The 22,388-nt window shown below is 65.1% G+C and overlaps 1 protein-coding gene across 1 annotated transcript; it reads left to right on the forward strand.

The window, feature by feature from the left end:
* Positions 1-5,922: 5,922 nt before the first annotated feature.
* Cep170b (centrosomal protein 170B) lies at positions 5,923-20,709 on the forward strand. Its single transcript, XM_090344154.1, has 18 exons — positions 5,923-6,051; positions 6,456-6,545; positions 7,282-7,360; positions 7,672-7,730; positions 9,384-9,522; positions 10,256-10,357; positions 10,617-11,081; positions 11,366-12,096; positions 12,342-12,515; positions 12,836-12,926; positions 13,080-14,792; positions 15,901-16,132; positions 18,054-18,180; positions 18,390-18,533; positions 18,611-18,699; positions 19,212-19,305; positions 19,466-19,517; positions 20,347-20,709. Exons 1-18 carry the CDS (start codon positions 5,923-5,925, stop codon positions 20,568-20,570), a joined length of 4,734 nt encoding a protein of 1,577 aa, XP_090200280.1. The 3' UTR covers positions 20,571-20,709.
* The last annotated feature ends 1,679 nt before the right edge of the window (positions 20,710-22,388 follow it).

Below are 22,388 nucleotides of genomic sequence, written 5' to 3' on the forward strand. Positions count from 1 at the left end.
TCCCAGCCTCTCCCCCTGTATGTGGGGTTCCGTGGTCCCAGCCTCTCCCCCTGTATGTGGGTTCCGTGTCCCAGCCTCTCCCCTGTATGTGGGGTTCCGTGGTCCCAGCCTCTCCCCCTGTATGTGGGGTTCTGTGGTCCTAGCCTCTCCTCCTGTATGTGGGGTTCCGTGGGCCAGGCTCTGCTCCTGTATGTGGGGTTCCGTGGGCCCAGCCTCTCCTCCTGTATGTGGGGTTCCGTGGGCCCAGCCTCTCCTCCTGTATGTGGGGTTCCGTGGTCCCAGCCTCTCCCCCTGTATGTGGGGTTCTGTGGTCCCAGCCTCTCCTCCTGTATGTGGGGTTCTGTGGGCCCAGGCTCTGCTCCTGTATGTGGGGTTCCGTGGGCCCAGCCTCTCCCCCTGTATGTGGGGTTCTGTGGTCCCAGCTCTCCTGTATGTGGGGTTCCGTGGGCCCAGGCTCTGCTCCTGTATGTGGGGTTCCGTGGTCCCAGCCTCTCCTCCTGTATGTGGGGTTCCGTGGGCCCAGGCTCTGCTCCTGTATGTGGGGTTCCGTGGGCCCAGCCTCTCCTCCTGTATGTGGGGTTCCGTGGTCCCAGCCTCTCCCCCTGTATGTGGGGTTCTGTGGTCCCAGCCTCTCCTCCTGTATGTGGGGTTCCGTGGGCCAGGCTCTGCTCCTGTATGTGGGGTTCCGTGGTCCCAGCCTCTCCTCCTGTATGTGGGGTTCCGTGGGCCCAGGCCTCTGCTCCTGTATGTGGGGTTCCGTGGGCCCAGCCTCTCCTCCTGTATGTGGGGTTCCGTGGTCCCAGCCTCTCCCCCTGTATGTGGGGTTCTGTGGTCCCAGCCTCTCCTCCTGTATGTGGGGTTCCGTGGGCCCAGGCTCTGCTCCTGTATGTGGGTTCCGTGGTCCCAGCCTCTCCTCCTGTATGTGGGGTTCCGTGGGCCCAGCCTCTCCCCCTGTATGTGGGGTTCCGTGGTCCCAGCCTCTCCTCCTGTATGTGGGGTTCCGTGGTCCCAGCCTCTCCCCCTGTATGTGGGGTTCTGTGGTCCCAGCCTCTCCTCCTGTATGTGGGGTTCCGTGGGCCCAGCCTCTCCCCCTGTATGTGGGGTTCCGTGGTCCCAGCCTCTCCTCCTGTATGTGGGGTTCCGTGGCCCAGCCTCTCCTCCTGTATGTGGGGTTCCGTGGGCCCAGGCTCTGCTCCTGTATGTGGGGTTCCGTGGGCCCAGCCTCTCCTCCTGTATGTGGGGTTCCGTGGGCCCAGCCTCTCCTCCTGTATGTGGGGTTCCGTGGGCCCAGCCTCTCCTCCTGTATGTGGGGTTCCGTGGGCCCAGCCTCTCCTCCTGTATGTGGGGTTCCGTGGGCCCAGCCTCTCCTCCTGTATGTGGGGTTCCGTGGGCCCAGCCTCTCCTCCTGTATGTGGGGTTCCGTGGGCCCAGCCTCTCCTCCTGTATGTGGGGTTCCGTGGGCCCAGGCTCTGCTCCTGTATGTGGGGTTCCGTGGGCCCAGCCTCTCCTCCTGTATGTGGGGTTCCGTGGTCCCAGCCTCTCCCCCTGTATGTGGGGTTCCGTGGTCCCAGCCTCTCCCCCTGTATGTGGGGTTCCGTGGTCCCAGCCTCTCCTCCTGTATGTGGGGTTCCGTGGGCCCAGGCTCTGCTCCTGTATGTGGGGTTCTGTGGTCCCAGCCTCTCCTCCTGTATGTGGGGTTCCGTGGTCCCAGCCTCTCCTCCTGTATGTGGGGTTCCGTGGGCCCAGGCTCTCCCCCTGTATGTGGGGTTCCGTGGTCCCAGCCTCTCCCCTGTATGTGGGGTTCCGTGGTCCCAGCCTCTCCTCCTGTATGTGGGGTTCTGTGGTCCCAGCCTCTCCTCCTGTATGTGGGGTTCCGTGGGCCCAGGCTCTGCTCCTGTATGTGGGGTTCTGTGGTCCCAGCCTCTCCCCCTGTATGTGGGGTTCCGTGGGCCCAGCCTCTCCTGTATGTGGGGTTCCGTGGGCTCAGCCTCTGCTCCTGTATGTGGGGTTCCGTGGGCCCAGCCTCTCCTCCTGTATGTGGGGTTCCGTGGTCCCAGCCTCTCCTGTATGTGGGGTTCCGTGGTCCCAGCCTCTCCTCCTGTATGTGGGGTTCCGTGGGCCCAGGCTCTCCCCCTGTATGTGGGGTTCCGTGGTCCCAGCCTCTCCCCCTGTATGTGGGGTTCCGTGGTCCCAGCCTCTCCTCCTGTATGTGGGGTTCTGTGGTCCCAGCCTCTCCTCCTGTATGTGGGGTTCCGTGGGCCCAGGCTCTGCTCCTGTATGTGGGGTTCTGTGGTCCCAGCCTCTCCCCCTGTATGTGGGGTTCCGTGGGCCCAGCCTCTCCTGTATGTGGGGTTCCTTGGGCCCAGCCTCTGCTCCTGTATGTGGGGTTCCGTGGGCCCAGCCTCTCCTCCTGTATGTGGGGTTCCGTGGGCCCAGCCTCTCCTCCTGTATGTGGGAGCTCCGGCTAAGCTCCTCTTGCAGCCCAAGGTCCGTGGGAGTCCAGGAAGAGGGGTCCTTGTTCAGATGGCTGTGTGGGCCGTGGAAGGGGCTGTGCCTATCACAGCCCCGAGGCTGGGCTTCTCAGTGTCCAGACAAGGGCTCATGACCTTTTGCTGAGACGGTGGCAGGAGATGTTTCCTTCTGGGTTTGAGGGGAGCTGGCTTGGCAACCAGAAAACCTGTCCTGGTTTGGAGTCTGGAGTTGAGCTTCTCGGGGCTCGTGAGGGTGGAGCACTCGCTCTGCCTGGGGTTTCCTTTCCCCATGGACGCTGGTGAGGCTGGCCTCTAGCCCCAACCTCCCTGCTCCTAGCACGGCACCTGGGCCCCCCGGCCCGGCCTCTGGAGCCCCACGCCCCCCATCCCCCCCATGGAGCCCTTGGGAACCAAAGAAGAGCGCTGGCAGCTGATACTGAGATGCGGGCAGTGCGCCCGGTGGTGGTGTGGATTGGCCATGGCCCTGCTCAGACCTTGTCTCTTCTATACAATTGGCCTGCACAAGGCTCGGACCAGAAGGGGTGGCTTGGGCTGGGCACATGGGCAGACAGCTGGGCAGAGCGCATGTGTGCACCCTGTGGAAGGCTGGCCGCCTCAGCAGTACTCTGTGCTGTTGGTTTCCCAGCAGGGTGGTGTGAAGAGACAGGGTCGCCCAAAGGGGTGAGTAAGGCACCCCTTATTTCCAGTTCCCCTCGTCAAGGGCAGAGGTAGAAGATGCCATCTCTGGCCCTTCAACCCTGGCTCGTGCCACCAACAGTTCCTTTGGCTTACCAGCTCTCCAGGCTGAGGTGTTTTGTTACAGTGCAGGGTGGACAGGAGCTGGGCCCCCAGCTTCTCCCCATGCCCTCCAACACCCAGCACACTTCCAGCAGGGGCCTCCAGGCGCAGGCTCCTGTGAGAAGCTCTGTCCCGCCCCGGTCCCCCTGCCCCAGTCCCTCCGCCCTGGCCCCCTACCCTGGCCCCCGCCCCAGCCCCCCCCACCCGCTCCCTGTGGGTGGAACAGTGGCCAGTGTGTGCGGTTAAGGGCTTTGTGGGCCACACCCCTGCACTGCTGCCCTGCTGTGGCGTGTGGGAAGAGCACTCTGGCCTGGGTATCAGGGCGCGATACATGGCCTTGGGCTGTCTGTTCCTCTAGTTCTCACATCTCAGGAAGTCTTAGATTATTTAAAAGCATTGACCCTGTAAGACAGGTAGGGGCTGCCACCTGCACTCCAGCTGCCCCACTAGGTGCTCCCCTGGCATGGCTGGCATATGTTGGCATGGCGTGGCACATGGTTTGGTGTGGCATGGCACATGTTGGCATGGCGTGGCACATTTTGACGTGGCATGGCACATGTTGGCATGGTGTGGCACATGTTGACATGGCATGGTACATGTTGGCATGGCGTGGTACATGTTGGTGTGGCGTGGTACATGTTGATGTGGCGTGGTACATGTTGGCGTGGCGTGGCACATGTTGACGTGGTGTGGTACATGTTGGTGTGGTGTGGTACATGTTAACGTGGCACGGCACATGCTGGCGTGGCGTGGCACATGTTGACGTGGCGTGGCACATGCTGGTGTGGCGTGGCACATGTTGGTATGGCATGGCACATGTTGACATGGCGTGGCACATGCTGGTGTGGCGTGGCACATGTTGGTATGGCATGGCACGTGTTGACGTGGCATGGCACATGTTGGTGTAGCGTGGCACATGTTGCCGTGGTGTGGTACATGTTGGCATGGCGTGGCACCTGTTGGTGTGGCCATGTGTTGGTGTGGTGTGGCACATGTTGGCATGACATGGCACATGTTGACGTGGCATGGCATGTGGTTTGGTGTGGCCACACGTTGGCGTGGTGTGGCACTGATAATGGCTGTGCCATTTTCCTCAGTGTGGCCAGCAGGGCCTCTTGGCGGAGGTGGCTTTGGGGTCTTTTGGAGGACCGGAGTGAGCCTGTCCCAGCCCTGGCTCTCCCCTCCTCCCGCCATGTGAGGTCGGATTCCCAGTGTCTGGCCTGTCTGGTGGCGCTGTGGGCAGGATGGGCGCAGGAGCGTGGTCTCTGGTTTCGTCGGGGTGGCCTTGGCTCCTGTGCCCTTCTCCCTCTCTGGGGTGGGGGGTAGGTGGGGAAACGGAAGCTCAGGGAGGCCATGCAGGCGCCGAGCGCAGACCTCTCAGTGCCCGCCCCGTGCTGGCCTCCCGCCACCGCCCTTGCGGGGCGCCACGCCCTCCTGTGCCCTCCTCTCCTCCTCTCCGGAGCCATCCTGCTGAGCGGGCCTCATCTCCACCAGCAGCCCTTCCCATCCCCCCTCCCTCGCGGCCCCCCTCAGCGGCCACCTCTCCAGACCTGCAGCTCCACCCATTCTGTGCACGTGGCCTCTCAGCTCCCGCACGGCGGTAGATTATTTCTACACCATTTCCTGTCCAGCCTGTGCCTCCTCTCCCTGGCTGCACCTTCATTTCCTGTGCCCGCCAGAGCACCACCAACGGCTCCACCACCCAGTCCTGCACCCCACGCCCATGCACCCCGAGTGCAGCCCTCCCCACACACCGGGGGCCTGTCCTCTCCCATACCCAGTGGGTCTCCAGGACCCACTCGGCCCTGGCCTCTGCGCTCTCTTTTCCCACTGCCGTCTACTCTCATCTGGGGTCCGTTTGGCCGTCTCTGTACCCATCCGCACGACCACTGCCTCTGGGTGTCTCCCCAGCACCTGGGAGACTCCCCGCAAAGCCTCACGCTCGGGGGAGACATGCAGAGAGGTGGCAGGTGACCAGTGCCAAGACGCAAGCCCTGTCATCCAGGAAGGCTCTGGCTGGGTGTGTCTGAGAATACTGCCCCGGTCAGCGGTGGTGGAGTAGGTGGGCAGGCCAAGCACGAACAGGGGCCCGGGGGGACCTCCCTGCAGCCAGCAATTTGCTTTGGGGACAGGCTGGACCATGATCCCCCGCCCCCCCCGTCATCCCTGCCTCACCCCCCATCCAAAGACCTGGGGGCCAGGCCTCGTGCACACTGCTCTGCTCTCGTGTTGTCTTCTCTGTCCCCACCCGGTTCTGGGCTCCTCTGCAGTGCCATATGGGCAGGCTGGCCGCTTGGAGGCGTCTGAGGTCGCCTCCTGAGACAGCTGGGGCTGGCGCAGGCCACAGGCCACTGCACGCCTGCCCAGCTCCGCTGCTGTGTCTAAGTCCTGCACTGGTTCCCTGCCAGGGCCAGAGATGAGGCCTGGGCCCTCTGGGTGCCTGGGGCGGGGTGTCCCTCGGCACCCTGCGGAGTGCCCGGCTGAGGAGGAGCTGGGGCTACTGCTGGGCTGGCCTGCAGGTCACGGGCAGGGCCCGCACCAGGAGGAGGGCACTGTGGTCGTGGTCCTCCCGGCAGGCAGAGGCAGACTCCCTGTCTTGCATGGATGTCCCCTGGGGCTGCCTGTGTCCAGATGGGGATGGGGAGGGGTACGCATGGCTGGGGCCCTGCAACTGGACCCCTGGACCCCTGGAAACCGGTGGCTGTGCCGGGGCAGGGTCCCCGGGAAGGCAAGACTGCTCAGGGCTGAAGAGGCCCCGTGTGCAGAGGCGGAGGCGGAGGGGGTGGGGGAGAAGCCAGCACCCCGAGCTGCCAGTGCTCTGGGGCGTGAGGGAGGGCTGTTCCCCCACCAGCCCCCGTCCACCTCCCCTGGGCTCTGTGCTAGCCACCCCCGCCTGCCCTTGGGAGGGAATAGCCAGTATCTGATGACCAGAGGGATTCCCACACTAGGCCAGGAGCAGAGTGTGGGGGAGTGCTCACGGGGAGGGCCTCATGACGGGGGGGGGGCAGTGGTGGGGAGGGGAGGTCCTCGCGGGGGGAGCGGCCCTGGTGTCTTGCAGGTGGTAATGGTGAGTCCCAGGCTCAGGGGCCAGTGTGGTAGGATGGGTATGGTGGTGGGCATGGTGGCAGAGGCCCCAGGGCCCGTGGGCAGCGCTGCCCTCGGAGCTGAGGCCCTGTGCCTCCCTAGTCTCGCAGCGTGGACAAGCAGCATGCCGTCATCAACTACGACCAGGACCGCGACGAGCACTGGGTGAAGGATCTGGGCAGTCTCAACGGGGTGAGTGCCCTCCGTGCTGCCTTCCCGCCTCCAGGCCACACATCAGCATAGCCCAACCTGGAGCCATCCCGCCCCTCCTGTCCCGGCCCCCTCCAGCCCTGGCCCCACCCGCTGCAGAGGCTGGAAGGGCTTCTCAGGTGGGAGAGGAGGCCGTGAGCAGGGGAGTGCGCAGATGCGCTCGGCCCCCAGGGCCGCCTGGACAGAGGGGCATGATGCTGCTTTAGAGTTAGGGAGAGCAGGCAGGGAAGAGGCCAGGAGGGCCCAGGCGACCACCAGGGAGACGGAGCTGGGTGTGCAGGCTGGGAGGACAAAGCAGGCCCTTCAAGGCAGCCCGCGTGCACATCGCTGTGCTTCCTTCTGCACTGGGCGGACGCCGCTCACCAGGCTCCATCCCGTTTCTGCCCACTCAGCCTGGACTGGGCTTCCCAGCGTCCCGGGAGGCTCTGCTTCCGCCTGTGACCCTGGGCGCTGGCCACAGCAGCTGTTCCCAGCCCGGGGCTGCGGGGCCAGCCGGGGCCTGCCCAGGTCTTCCTCCCTGCCACCCATCAGAAGCAGGGAAGGCTGTGGGGTGAGCAGGCCTTGGTTCCTGTGTGGGCTCAGGGTCCCCGAGGGTCCAGGCCTCGTACCAGTGCCCCTTCTGGGCACCTGAGCCCTGGAGGCCCGACAGAGTAGTGTGTCCCCAGGCTCTGGGCCTGGTTAGGGCTTGCCAGGGAGGCTCAACCCCCCTCCTTCACAGACGTTTGTCAACGACGTGCGCATCCCAGATCAGAAGTACGTCACGCTGAAGCTCAACGATGTCGTCCGCTTCGGCTATGATATCCTTCCCAAGAGAGCCCTTCCCCTCCCGGGCCCGGCCGTCACCACCTGGCTGCCTGACGCTGCTCATGGGCTCCCTTCTGCTGGGCGGCCCGGCCCTGAGATCGCACAGGCCTCGGGGACAGTTGACTGCTCTGTGGGCCTCAGTCCTGGCTGGACGGGGTGTACTCTGGGCTGTCAGCAGGGCGTGCATGCTTGCGTGCGTGCTCGCATCCTGGGCTTCCCTGAGCAGGAGCCCTCCACCTGTTCCTCGAGGCCTGGCCTCTGGTCTCCCCTGCCTCCTGTTCTGTGTCCTCCTTAACACAGCCACATTCCAACATGTACGTGCTGGAGCGTGTGCAGCACCGCGTCCCTGAGGAGGCGCTCAAGGTCAGCCCACCAGACCCCTTGGGGATCTCAGCCGCGCCTCTGCCCCTGCTGCTGTCCCTCCCTGCAAACGTCCCCCAGCCCCTGGGCGTCCCTTCCTGGCTGGGGTGGCGCGAATCAGCCTGGCCTGGCCTGCTCTGCCTGAAAACCCAGTCTAGCAGGGAGGAAGTAGCCATTACACACTGCAGGCTGTGGAGGGCAGCTGGGGCAGGGGTAGAGTGAGAGGGAGGGCCAGCAGCTGGCCTCCTGTCGCCAGAGGGCCTTCAGAGCCATTCTGGTGCAGTTTGGCTCTGTAGCTCAGAGAACCGTGGTCAGGCTGAGCAGGGAGATGGGAAGGGCAGGGGCCCGCTGGGGTCAGCTGGCAGGAGGGATGGATGCCCGCTGGGGTCAGCTGGCAGGAGGGATGGATGCCCGCTGGGGTCAGCTGGCAGGAGGGATGGATGCCCGCTGGGGTCAGCTGGCAGGAGGGATGGATGCCCACTGAGAGGAAAGTGTACACTGAAGAGGGAAACAAGATGAGTTGACTCGCCAGGACGGGTGGGTCACCTGGTGTGTGTGTGTGTGTGTGTGTGTTTGTGTGTGTGTGTGTGTATGTATGTGTGTCTGTGTGTGTGTATGTATGTGTGTGTATGTATGTATGTGTCTGTGTGTGTATGTATGTGTGTCTCTGTGTATGTATGTGTGTATATGTATGTGTCTGTGTGTGTATGTATGTGTGTCTCTGTGTGTATGTGTGTGTATGTATGTGTGTGTATGTGTCTGTGTGTGTATGTATGTGTGTGTATGTGTGTGTAGGTGTGTGTGTATGTATGTATGTGTGTGTGTGTGTGTTGGTCCCTGGCTTGAACTCATGGGCCACCTGGTGTGTGTGTGTGTGTGTGTGGGTCCCTGGCTTGAACTCATGGGCCACCTGGTGTGTGTGTGTGTGTGTGTGTGTGTGTGTGTATGTGTGTATGTGTATGTGTGTGTGTTGGTCCCGGGCTTGAACTCATGGTCTGGGCTCTCTCCCTGAACTTTTGTGCTTAAGTCTGTTGCTCTACCACTTGAGCCACAGCTCCACTTCTAGTTTTTGTTTGATGATTACTTGATTAATTGGAGATCAGAGTCTCACAAACGTTGTTACTCACCTGGCTTTGAATCACAGTCCTCAGAGCTCAGACCTCCTGAGCCTGAGCTGCCAGCACCCTACCCACTCATGTGAGTGGAGGAAGAGCCTGACACGGTCTCCGGGGAGGAGGGCACGCTCCAGTGCGTGGGCATTCTGGGTGGAGTCACATCAGGCAGGACCTCTCACCTTCACTTGTTTGTGGGTGCAGGGCCCACTCAAGTTCCACAGGGCCCTTTGTGAGGTGGGCTGCCCTTAGCCCGATTCTCCAAATCAACTTGTCTGCATAGCCCCCCGCAGCCAGAGAGGCAGGACCCACCAGAGCCCCCGCCCCCCACACTCAGGCCTCCAGCACCCCAGGGCCTGTGCCTGTCTTGGGTGGAGTCGGAGGGTGGCGGTTTCAGGGCCCTCCTGCTTCATCCTCCCCACTGAAGTAGCTGTGCCTGGTCCCCAAGTTCTAGGGGCTCCCCAGGGCAGGTCTCGCACTCAGGACTCGCCCCAGACGGGTGTCCCAGGCTGACACTGCCGTGCACCCTGCTGTCTGCCTATAGCACGAGAAGTACACCAGCCAGCTGCAGGTGGGTGTCCAGGGCTCCCTGCCCAGGAGGCGTGAACCCCTGCTGGAACCCACACCCTACTGCGAGGCCACCCACCCGCGGCCAGAGAAGGGGGACCGGAGGCCCGCAGCAGGTAAGCTCCGGGGGCGGGAACAGGGAGGGCCAGAGCGGGTGGGCAGACACAGCACCCCGGGCTCAGCCCCTGCCACCCCTGCCCCCGTGCGCTGGCCCCTCCCCTCCGCTGGCCCTCCTGGTCCCAGCACAGTCTGCTCCTGTGTGGGTTCATCTGCCCAAGTTCCCAGCCCGTGAACCTCCTCCAGCTGAGGGGCCACTGGCTGGCCACCCTGTGTCCTCCAGCCAGAGGCTGAGGGGACGGGGAGAGAGGTGGGGGGGGCTTGCATCCTCTCCTGCCACGGTCACCCATGCCTCCACACGGAGCCCTGAGCCCCAGCAGGTGGGCCTGGAGAGTCCACCTTCTCCCAGGCTTTCCTTGTCTGTTGAAAGAGGGCTGGGAATGGGGAGGATTTCCAGGAAGTCACCTGAGCTGCTCGGAGCCCTGCCAGGGCCTGGGCTGTGAGTGTGCACAGCTGGTGACCGTGGCTTGGCGCGATGCCAAGGCCTTGGCGGTGCAGCCGGCCCAGGCCGGGTCCCTGGCCTTTCCAGTGGACACGGCCGTGGGGAGACACAGAGGGGCGTGGGGCCCTTCTGTGGGGATGGTGTGGTCAGCAGCTGGCCAGGGCCCTGGGAGGCGAGGCCGGAGCCGGGGGCAGCCAGCAGCTGTGACACCGGGGCGCTGCATAGCCCAGCGTGTCCAGCTCCTTGGGAGAGGCCACTGTGAGTGGGGGTCTGGTTGCTGCTCCCCACAGAGGCCATGGCTTACCGCACACCCCTGTATGGACAGCCCTCTTGGTGGGGGGATGATGACAGTGCCTCTCCCGAGGACCTGCGCCAGGAGGGGCCTTTCCCAGGTGGGTCTCGGAGCTGGGGTGTGAACTCCAGTGCAAGGGCTGGGGGGGAGGAGGAATGGGGGGGGAGGAGTGGGGGGGAGCGGGTGGCGAGGGGGGAGGAGCGGGTGGGGGGGGAGCGGGTGGCGAGGGGGGAGGAGTGGGAGGGGAGCGGGTGGCGGGGAGGAGGAGTAGGGGGGAGCGGGTGGCAGGGGGGGAGGAGCGGGCATCAGGGAGGGGGAGCGGGCGGTGAGGGCCGCCGGCTGAGCACATCTCCCTCCAGAGCGTCTGAAGGAGAAGGAGCCACCGACCCAGGGCCGGGAGCCCGATGGCTTGCGTGCCACCCTCGAGCACCAGGGCTGTTCATTCCGGCGGGAGCCCAGCTACTTTGAGATCCCCACCAAGGAGCCTCCACGGCCGTTACAGAGCCCTGAGGTGCCCACCCAGGACAGGGGGGTGGACGGAGGAGAGACCGCCCCCGTGGTGCAGAGTCACGCCTCCTTCACCATTGAGTTTGATGACTGCAGCCCTGGCAAAGTGAAGATCAAGGATCACATCACCAAGTTCTCCCTGCGCCAGCGGCGGCCCCCCGCCCGGGAGGCCTCCCCCGCGGACATGGTCTCCGCCGAGACCAAGGTGGCCGACTGGCTGGTGCAGAATGACCCGGGCCTGCTGCACCGGCCCAGCTCAGGGGATGACGTCCACAGCACCCAGAGTGACCTGCCAGTCCACAGCCGAACCCTGAGAGGTGAGCACCCGCGGCGCTGGACAGCCGAGCAGGCGAGGCGCCTGTCTGTCCCTCCTTCCGTCCGTCCCTCCCCATGTGCCCACCGTACCAGGGCAGGCCTGTCACGTCCTCTACGAATGACCTGAGGACCCCTGCGTGATCTCGGGGCAGCGTGTGGGGTCTTCGACGCACGCTCCACTCCGCGTGCTGGGCTCCGGGCTGTGGGCTCAGTCTCTGTAAATGCGAGACCTGCCACGTGTGTCCCCTGCCCTCCGGGTGTGAGGCCTGACCCTTGGTGTCCCCAGGCCACCAGCACGAGGACGGCACGCAGAGCGACTCAGAGGACCCGCTGGCTGCGGCGGCGGCGGCGGCGGCGGCGGGGGCGGCCGGGGCCCCCGGGGCGGCCGGCGGGGAGCAGGTGCGGCTGCAGAGGCAGATCAGGCGGGACCCCCAGGAGCTGCTGCACAGCCAGCAGGCCTTCGTCATCCAGTTCTTTGACGAGGACACGCCTCGCAAGAAGCGCTCCCAGTCCTTCACCCACACGCCACCGCCAGGGGACCCCAAGGCTGACAAGCGCCGGCCCCCTGGGGCTACCGACGGGGAGCGGCCCGGCGCCCCCGCCCGCGCCGCAGGCAGCAGCCTGGGGCCCCAGAGGGCCAGCTCACTCAAACGAGAGAAGACGGAGGAGCGGCCGGGCAGCTCCGTGCCCACCCCACGCACCCCTGCCCGTCCCTTTGGAAGCGTGGGGCGCCGCTCTCGCCTGGCCCAGGAGTTCATGGCCCAGTGCCTGCATGACAGCTCGCCAGCCCCCCGGCCGGGCCCAGAGAAGGCGGCTCCGGTGCCACCGGCCCCCCTGACACCCCGCACGGCCAGTCCCGTGGCACCCCCCACCCCTCCACCCCCGCCAGCCGACCCCCAGCTGACGAAGGCTCGAAGACAGGAGGAGGACGACAGCCTGAGTGACGCGGGCACCTACACCATCGAGACAGAAGCACAGGACAGGGAGGTGGAGGAGGCCAGGAAGATGATTGATCAGGTGTGGCGTGTGGCGAGGACAGGGCATTGTGGGAGCTGGGGTGTAGGCCGGTAGGCGTGCTGGGGATGGGTATTGGCTTGCCTCAGCTCAGCTCTGGCTCGTATGGCTGGTCCAGTCGAGCAGGAGGGGCAGGAGAGAGGCCTCAGACGCAGCTGCCCTCTGGCCCTGTCTTGGCCTGTTTCCCCGTGACGTGCCCAGCTGGCTGCCCGGCGCCTCCAACCTGCTCTATTACTCTCTCCTGGCAGGTATTCGGGGTGTTTGAGGCCCCCGAACTCTCCAGAGTGTCCTCAGCCACCTTCCGCCCAGTGATCCAAGGGGACCGAGATGAGTCCGTGGAGGGGGGTGTGGCCCAGAGAGTGGCCTTGCTGCAGGAGTTTGCCTCCCGGCCGGTGGGTACACCCCCCAAGACAGAGCGCCAGGTACAGGCCCTGCAGCCACTCTGAAAGCGGCCTTTCCTCAGGCCTTCTCTCTGGGCAGGTGGGCTGGACGCCAGCGTGGAGGGATGGGGGCCAGATGCTGAGGCCCCGAGTTGGTTAGAGCCAGGTGTGTGCTGCCCCAGGGCGGACAGAAAGAATCCGGAAGCGTGACACGTGCGCTGGCCTGGGCTGAGCTGTGAGACGCTGTTCCAGCTTGCTCCCGCAGGGCTGTCCCACAAGGCCTGTGCAGGCGGGGGGTTCATCTCTCCCTACCCCTCCGTCCTGTGTGTGCCATGCTCTCTGTTCTCCTCTCCTCTCCGCAGGGCCACCTGGTTCCAGGCTCACCCGGGGCTCAGAAGTGGGTGTCCCGCTGGGCTAGCCTGGCTGATAGCTACTCAGACCCAGGCCTAGCAGGTACGTGAGCCAGGGAGCCCTGCCCGGACAGCCCCAGGCCACTGGCCACAGACATAGCCCGTGTTACCTTGTGCCTCGGGGAGTCGAGGCTCTGGGTGCGTGCACAGAGCCTGCCTGCGGCCACTGTAACTGAACAGGCCTTGTGCTTTGCAGAGGACTGCCCTGGACACAAAACTGGAGAGCCTGAGGGGACCCTGCCTCTGCGCACCCGGCGACTGCTTCCTCAGCTGCCCAGTGACAGGGCTGACAGCCCTGCGGGGCCTGAGGTGACCAGGAGGAACGGGTCAGGGCCACCAGAGCCAGGCGGTGAGCAGGCTGGCCGCCTCCCAGGCCAGGAAGACCTGGACCCAGACAGTCTCAGCGACGCCAGCGGGTCAGATGGGGGCCGAGGCCCCGAGCCGGGCCCCGAGCCGCAGGTGGGGAGGCACACGATGCCTCAGGAGCTGGCAGCCTGGGCCAGGGGTCAGCGGGGTCAGCGGGCGCCTGGGGAGCCAGCCCCCACCTCTTTCTTCATTGGAGAGAAGAACGGGGAGGCCACCTTCCCCCGGAAACCGTTTGTGGCTCCTGGGGAGGCGGAAGGCCCCGGGCGGGCAGCCCCGGCGGGCCGCCCCACGCAGGATGGCGTCCACGTCAGCGCCAGCGGGAGGATGGTGGTGCAGCTGTGCCCTGGGCGGCCCCCCGAGCCCCGTGGCCCCGGCCCAGCCCCTGCCAAGGAAGCCTTGGCCTTTGTCCGACAAGAGAGTTTCACCAAGGAGCCAGACAGCGCCGCCCCGGCGCCCGGCAAGCTCCCCCACATCTCCGGCCATCCCCTTCTGCAGGACGTGGCTGCAGCTCGGGCCTCCCGGGTGGACTTGCACACCCAGGACACCCACCTGATCCTGAAGGAGACAGAGACGGCCTTGGCCGCCCTCGAGGCCCGACTGCTCTCCAAATCCACGGACGGAGACGGTGAGGGGGGCGCCCCCAGGCCCCCCGAGGACTCTCTGTCTGGGGATTCAGACGTGGACACCGCCAGCCCCGTCAGCCTGCTCAGTGGCTGGAATGGACCCAGCCCAACCACGCCCCCGACCCTGGGGCCACAGAAAGAGAGCTTGCCACCCCCGCCCGTGGTGCCAGAGCCAGGAGGCGCCTCCCCAGGCGAAGCCCAGGAGCGCCTGTCACAGAAGCAGCGGCGCCCACCGGGCCCAGCAGATCCAGGCCGTGCAGATTCAGCGCGGCGCCAAGCCGTGCGGCGTGGCCGTGGGCCCCGAGGGTCCCTGGACTGGCCAGATGAGGAGCGGGGGTCCGGCCTCCATCACTCGCCCAACTCAGACGCCGTCACCTCCAGTCAGGAGGCGAGTCAGCCTGGGCCCCGCCGGAAGCCAGCCCCCTCCCCGCCCTCCCCTGCCCCCCGAGAGGAGCAGAGCCGCGTCTCCACCAGTGCCCAGAAGGTCCAGCAGGCCCTGACCCGCTCCAACAGCCTGTCCACCCCACGGCCCACCAGGGCTTCCCGGCTCAGGCGGGCCCGGCTCGGGGAGGCGTCTGACACGGAGGCTGTGGACGGCGAGAGGGGGCTCCCGGCCACCCCCGAGCCGGCCAGTCGGCCGGCCACAGAGCAGGCTAAGAAGCTGACGCGCTTGGACATTCTGGCCCTGCCGCGTAAGCGGGCCGGCTCCTTCACAGGGCCCGGCGACGCAGAGGCCACCCCTGCCCGCACTGGCTTCTCTGGCCGCAGTGCGGAGCTGTGCTGTAGCCGCCGTAAGCCCACCATGGCCGAGGCCCGGGCTGCTGCCAGGAAGGCTGCCGCTGCCGCTGCCGCTGCCGCCAGCGCCGGTCCCCGACAGCCCTTCAGCCGGGCCCGGCCAGGCAGTGCCAGATACTCCTCCAGTGAGTACCGGGGCGGGCGGGTGACTGTCCCCAAGTTGGGCGGGCCAGCCACGCCCCCAGCACTCAGTTCCTGTGAAGGGATGGGCCTGCTGCTCTGGCCACCTGGGGGGCAGCAGGAACTTCTCAGCCCCAGGCCGGGCAGTGGTTCTCTGCCTCCTGAGCTGCGGGGGATGGGGAGCCTCGGAGCGTGTCTGTGCCTGTCTGGTGGGGCCTAACGCCCTCCTGCAGCCTCAGACCCATGGTGGGGAGGTTTGGTGGGGAGACCTCTGCCTTGAGGTCTGTGGGCAGCGTGAGAAGGGATGGCCGCTGCCTGGGGCTGGCCCTGACCCAGGAGCAGCGTGAGTGGATTGAGTGGATTCTCGAGGCGAGGTGCTCTAGCCACACCCCTCCTGCCCCGCCTTGCCTGCTGCTGACTGGACGGGGCGGCCACCCTGGCAGTGGGCTGAGGGCCTCTGCATGGCTCGGTTGCTGTTCCTCGTCCATGTCACCTAGCATGCGTTGGCTGTTCAGAACTGCCTGGGGTTGCAGGAGTCCATCCAGTTGCTGCCCCTAAAGACAGAGAGGCTGTGCCCGAGGGGCCGTCTGGTGACTGCACGGCCAGGCTGGCCATGGGCCATCCCTGCCCACTGGACAGCCCCCCCCAAGGCATGGCTGACTCTTATGAGAGGCTTACCCCATTTTTTTTCTTTCTTTCTTTTTTTTTTTGTGGGTTATGTGGCTTGAACTTGGCCTGGGCGCTGTTCCTGAGCTCTTCAGTCAAGGCTACCACCCTACTGTTGAGCCAAGCCCCACTTCCCCTTTTCTAGAGGTTAATTGAAGATACGAGTCTCAGGCTGGCTTTGAACCCTGATCCTCAGTAGCTAGGATGACAGGCCTGAGGCACCACACCTGGCTCTTTCCCCAATTCTGCCCAGCACCCTTCCCTGCCTCCCTGCTGGCTCCACCTGTGGGGTGCACGCTCACCCCAGGCATGGCAGGTCTTCTGCTGGGGCTCCGGGTGCGGGGTGCCAGGTGGTGCACAGCCTGCCCTGTTGTGCAAGGCCTCACCGGAAGGTCTGAGCCCTGCTCTGTTCTGTTCTTGCTTCTGACACCAATCCACTCATCCAAGACACGCGTCGCCGGCAGCAGGGCTCGGATTACACCTCCACCTCGGAGGAAGAGTACGGCTCCCCCAAACACGCCCGCGCCCACGCCTCAACAGCCACGCAGACCCTGCGGGCCAGCGGCTCTGGGCGGGCTCGATCCCGGGCACCCGGCCCTCGGGACACAGACGACGAGGAGGAAGAGCCTGACCCCTACGGCTTCATCGTGCAGACGGCGGAGATAGCGGAGATCGCCAGGTGAGTGCCTCGCCGGCCCCCAGGGCTCCTCCCCTGGCCCCGGAAGAGGGACCGTTGTTGGCTTCCAGCAGTCTTGGAGAACACTTGGGTGGGTGGGGGGTGTAGATGAAGGAGGGGGTGTGTGGTGTAGATGAAGGAGGGGGTGTGTGGTGTAGATAGATGAAGGAGGGGGTGATGGTGAAAGGATACACTGGTGGGCTGTAGTTAGATGGTGGAAGGAAGGGGAGTGGGTAGGTGGGTAGTTGGATTGGATGGGCTGGTGGAGGCTGTATTACTTATTTCTTTTCCTTCCTTTCTTTCCCCCTTGCTTTTTTCCTTTTTTTTTTTTGCCAGCCCTGGGTCTTGAACTCAGGGCCTAGGCACTGTCTTTGGACACTTTTTGCTCAAGACTAGAGCTCTGCCACTTGAGCCACAGCCCCACGTCTGGCTTTTTTCTGTGTATGTGGTACTGAGGAATCAAACCCAATACTTCATGCATGCTAGGCGAGCACTCCACCACTGGGCCATGCTCCTGGCCCTGTTTTAGTTATTTCTGTGTTGCTATGACCAAGCACACGAGAGCAGCTTAGAGAGAGGAATTGTTTACTTTGGCACACTGTTGCAGGGGCCCCAGGCATGCTCACTTGGGCTCATTGTGGTTGCTAGAGCTTGTGGCAGGGGAGGTTCCCACTTACGTTGAAAAGTAGACAGAAAAAAGCCAGGAATGGCCACTGCCCTAGGATCCCCCGCAGTGACCCATTTCCAGCTCCCTCCTGCCCCCTGCCGCCCTCACAGCCTTCCAAAAGAGCACCACTAGCTGTGGACCAATTAGTCAACATATGAGCCTGTGGGAAACTCAGCAGACATACAGGTGGACAAATGGATGGGTGGATGGATCACTGGATGGATGGGTGGGTGGGTGGACGGACAGATGGACGGACGGCTCAGTGGATGAATGAGTAGATGGACGGGTGAGTAAATGGATGAATGATTCAGTTGGCGGGCTGGCTGGCTGGATAAAGACCTTCCCAGGAAGCTGAGGACCCTTTTACAAGGAGGTCTTCATCAGAATATTTATTAGAAATGAGCTTCCCTGCACAGTCCTTCAGATTTACTAGGGAAGGGGGTACAGGTGGGTGGGGAGGGGAGAGGGTGGCCTAGAGGGGCCCCCTGAACCAAGGAAGGATATCAGAACAGGAAGGACTGGGGTGCCAGGAGCAGGGCTTTGACACAGGGCACATGTGGTTTGGCATCACCTGAGGTTAGAGGGATGTCTGTCTGCTCTCTGGATGTGTGAAGGATGGCAGCCAGTGGAAAGGTTCCAGTTTTGAGTGAGCTGGCATAGGTAGGAGGTCCACAGGAGAGGTGGTGTGCGGTGCCCGGGGCCATTCTGGGCTCTGGGTCAGGTGCTAGGTGGCCCCGGGGCTGGGCTGGCTCTGGAGACAGCGGCAGAGGGGTCTTCCTCTCCAAGCCAAGGGCCATGGGGCTAGCGCGGGGAGCGAGCTGCCTGGGGCCTAACAGTGCTATGGGGCAGGTGGCAGGCGGTGGACCCTAGAAAGGACTCCCAGGAAGGGACGCGTGGGCCTGGGAGCTCTGGGTCGAGCTTGCCAGGACCTTGCAAAAGGGGCAGGAGGCTGGTGGTGACCTTCGTCCCTGTGGGGCCTTGCTCCTGGGGGACAGCCTGCCCACCCTGCCTGACCCTGCGTGGACCATGTTCCAGCTGCTGGCTGTGGCATGCCACATCGTGTGAGGAGGGCCTGCAGCCCAGGCCTGGTTTGGGGCAGGAGCAGGGACGCCTGGGGCTGTCCGCCAACCTCCTCGCAGACCCCTCTGACCGGGAGGCCAGCACCTCAGGGGCGTGTGGCGCCGTGGGGAGCAGGCCTGCTGCCCTCTGTTCTTGCTGGAGAGGACCCAGCGTCTTCCTTCCCCGCTGCGGCTGCAGGCTGAGCCAGACCCTGGTGAAGGATGTGGCCATCCTGGCGCAGGAGATCCACGACGTGGCCGGGAACGGGGCCTCCCTGGGGAGCACGCCCGGCACCCCTGCCTCGACCATCTCTGCTCGGGAGGAGGTGAGCCCAGGGCCTCTGGACGCCCATCCAGGGAGGGTGCTGGCCTGCAGGGAGGCCAGCCGGGGAGGCAGACGCTGCGCTGCACGCCTCGCCACGCAGCCCAGCCGTGCGTGGTCTGGGCCGGCTCCCGTGGGCCCCGGGTCTAGTGGGGTGCAAGGAGCCCGCCCCCACCACGCCGCCAGGTGAGCCCACTGCCCTGCCATCTGCAGCTCGTGCAACGCATTCCTGAGGCCAGCCTCAATTTCCAGAAGGTGCCGCCTGGCTCACTGAACTCTCGGGACTTCAACCAGAACATGAAGGACAGCTGTGAGGACCTGCGGACCACCAAGTGCAGGCCCCGGAATCGTGAGGAGGCACGGCGCTTCTCCCGGGAGGGCTGGGGGTCCCTGCGCCTGGGCTGCGCTGCCGTGCTGACGCCACTCTCCTCCAGGTGATCTTTGATAACCTGATGCTAAACCCAGTGTCCCAGCTGTCACACGCCATCCGAGAGAACACGGAGCACCTGGCTGAGAAGATGAAGTGAGCACGCGTGCCGGGGAGCGGGGGAGGGCGGGGGAGCGGGGGGCCTGTGCGGGGTGCAGGGGGCAGGGAGGGCGGGGAGGGCGGGGGGGAGCGGGGGCCTGTGCGGGGTGCAGGGGGCAGGGAGGGCGGGAGGCGGGGGGCCTGTGCAGGGGGCAGGGAGGGCTGGGAGGCGGTGGGCGTGTGCAGGGTGCAGGGTGCAGGGAAGGCTGGGAGGCGGGGGGCGTGTGCAGGGTGCGGGGGGCAGGGAGGGCTGGGAGGTGGGGGGCGTGTGCAGGGTGCAGGGAAGGCTGGGAGGCGGTGGGCGTGTGCAGGGTGCAGGGAAGGCTGGGAGGCGGGGGTCGTGTGCAGGGGGCAGCGGGTGGGGAGGGCAGAGATGAGGACCAGGGCAGCCCTGCTCCTGCACTGGGCCTCAGTTTCTCTCCTGAACCCGTGGCGGAGTGGCAGAGGAGATGTTTGAGGAGCTCCAGGACGTCAGTTCCTTGGGCCACCTTTGTCCTTTCTGTCCCCAGGATTCTCTTCCAGAACACAGGAGGAGCATGGGAGGACCTGGAGGCCAGGGTCAACGCGGAGAACGAGGTGCCCATCCTGAAGACGTCCAACAAGGTGAGGGCTGCTGCTGGGCAGGGCCCCAGCCTGCGGGGGGTGCCAGTTTGTCCACCCCAACCCCGCTCCGGCTGGCCAGGAGCCCTGGAAACGGGAGCAGGCCGGAGGGTCCTGCACTGCCCACACGTCCTCCCCCTCCTCCTCCCCTCCTCCTCCCCAGGAAATCAGCTTGATCCTGAAGGAACTGCGGCGTGTGCAGAAACAGCTGGAAGGTGGGTGTGGGTAGTGATGGGGGCCAGGCACGCTGCCGGCCCCCCAGCCCCTCCCCCAGCCCCCCACTGCCCACCTCCCAACCCCCACCCCTCTCCCATGGCCAGTCACCCCAGCCCTCGTCCTTTGATGCTCGGGCCCTTGCCCTTCAGACTTTGGCCCCTCGACCCCCTCCCGGCCCCGCAGCTCCCAGCCCCTCGGCCTCTCACCCTCCTGTCCTCCATCTCTCACCCTCCCGTCCTCCACCTCTCATCCTCTCTCCTCCACCTCTCACCCTCCCGTCCTCCGCCTCTCACCCTCCCGTCCTCCGCCTCTCACCCTCCTGTCCTCCATCTCTCACCCTCCCGTCCTCCACCTCTCATCCTCCCTCCTCCACCTCTCACCATCCCGTCCTCCACCTCTCACCCTCCTGTCCTCCATCTCTCACCCTCCCGTCCTCCACCTCTCATCCTCCCTCCTCCACCTCTCACCATCCCGTCCTCCACCTCTCACCCTCCTGTCCTCCATCTCTCACCCTCCCGTCCTCCACCTCTCATCCTCCCTCCTCCACCTCTCACCATCCCGTCCTCCGCCTCTCACCCTCCTGTCCTCCATCTCTCACCCTCCCGTCCTCCACCTCTCATCCTCCCTCCTCCACCTCTCACCCTCCCGTCCTCCGCCTCTCACCCTCCTGTCCTCCATCTCTCACCCTCCCGTCCTCCACCTCTCATCCTCCCTCCTCCACCTCTCACCCTCCCGTCCTCCGCCTCTCACCCTCCAGTCCTCCGCCTCTCACCCTCCCGTCCTCCACCCCCAGCCCTTGGCCCACCTGACCTTTCTCTCCTCTTTTAGTCATCAATGCCATTGTGGACCCCAACATCAACCTGGACCTGCTGACGGGAAACAGGGGTTCCCCAGGCCTGGCCCCACCAGGGAAGGGCCGGCCAGCCGCCCAGAGTCCATCCTCGCCGGCCTCGGCAGAGCCCCTGCTGCCAGCCCTGCCCCTGAGGAGCTGCGGGCCCCCGGGCCTCCCGGAGCCTGCCTTCCTCCCCGACGCCGAGCAGTTCCTCCTCTAGGCCAGGGCCCCTGTGTGCGAGTCTGGTGGCTGCCACTCACCGTGGGCACCCGCCCAGCCCGGTGGTTCTCTGTGAAAACCCCATTCGTGCCATAACCCTGGGCAGGTGCCTCCCCTGCCCTCCCCAGCCCACCCAGCCCCAGCCCCCGCCCGGGGCCCCCTGGCCCAGCGCCTCCCGCGGCCTCTGCCAAGGGCCCCCACCCGCTTCCCCCCCTCACTGTTGCTTCTGTTGTTAGCTTTAAAGGAAAAAGTAGTTTGTGCCATCACGGTGTCTCTGCCAGGCTTGAGCCCATGCTGCCTTCTGCTCCATTGCGGCCTGTGTGCCCCGCGGGCCGCGCCCTGGGACAGAGGACCCCGTTAGGGGTGGGAGCCCCAGAACTCTGGCCCCTGTTGCCAACACAACTGCCAAATCCACTGAGCCCAGAGGCCGCAGGGAGCCTCCAGAGTGTCCCTTCCCCAGCGTCTGCGTGGAGGCCCTCGGGCCGCGGGGGGCCGGGTTCCTGGGGCAGGGCAGCCCCCAGAGACCGGAAAGCAGGATCTTGGGGACTCCTGTCTGCCCGAAGGTCCACACATTTGCACCCCTGGTCTCGCCCCTGCCCCCTGGTCACTACGGGCATTAAGCAGGCGTCTGCCTCAGGCTCCTGTAGCTGGATCTTCCTGGGTGGGTTATGCCATCTCAGGATCTCAGCCAGGTGTGTGACAGGCGGGCAGCCCGGCCTCTGCCCCTGCTCCTCTGCCCCCGCCCCTGCTGGGTGGCCAGTGTTTCTGGAGGCATTAAGCCAAAGAGCCTGTCTGCTTTGTGGAGGGGACCCCTGGACCAGGAGGCATGGATGTGCGGGGACAGGACCTGCATGGACCCATGGGGTGGACTCCCGCCTCTGGGGTGCGTGGGTCTCCCTGTTTACACTTAGCTGGTATGGGGCCCTGCCCCTGCCACAGCCCACCTCCCACCTGATGTTTACGTGAGTGCAGGGGGCAGGGAGCTTGGATGGGTCCCCACTGGCAGAGGTGCTGGCCTGGCCCTGGGGCCACCACCACGCTGCACGCTGCCTGGCCCTCCTCCCGCCCCCCCCCCCTCCCTGGGGACCTGCAGTGGCTGGTCACTCCCTCCGTGCTCACTGCTGTACTTTATTTTTTTGCCAGTCCTGGGCTTGAACTCAGGGCCTGAGCACTGTCCTGGGGCTTTTTTCTCAAGGCCGGTGCCCTGCCACTTGAGCCACAGCACCATTTCTGGCTTTTTCTATGTATGTGGTACTGAGGAATCGAACCCGAGTCTTTGTGCATGCTAGGCAAGCACTCTGCCACTAGGCCACACTCCTGGCCCCACTGCTGTACATTTTTAATGCACAAGTTAATGTCCTTTCCGTGTCAGGTCCCTTTGTCCCCGCGCTCCCCCACGCCAGCCATTGACCTGGGACATGTGGCCTGCCTGGATTCTCAGAGGCGTCTGTACATTCTTCTCAGGTGGTCTTGTGGATGTCTTTCTGAAAATGGTTATTTTATATGATTTATCATGTAATTTGTTCAAATAAACCATTCTTCTATCACATGGCTGCACGACAGGCCAGCGGCGTGGGTCCTCTTCATTGTGGGCTGTCGGGAGGGCTGTGGGGGGGGCTGTGGGGAGGGCTGTGGGGGGGCAGGGCTGTGGGGAGGGCTGTGGGGAGGGCTGTGGGGGGCAGGGCTGTGGACAGGGCTGTGGGGAGGGCTGTGGGCAGGGGTGGGCAGGGCTGTGGGGAGGGCTGTGAGGGAGCAGTGGTGTGGGCAGGGCTGTGGGGAGGGCTGTGAGGGGGCAGTGGTGTGGGCAGGGCTGTGGGGA

Source organism: Megascapheus bottae, chromosome 14, assembly GCF_031878675.1.
Source record: "Megascapheus bottae isolate mThoBot1 chromosome 14, mThoBot2.hap1, whole genome shotgun sequence".
In the NCBI taxonomy this organism is placed as follows: Eukaryota; Metazoa; Chordata; class Mammalia; order Rodentia; family Geomyidae; genus Megascapheus; species Megascapheus bottae.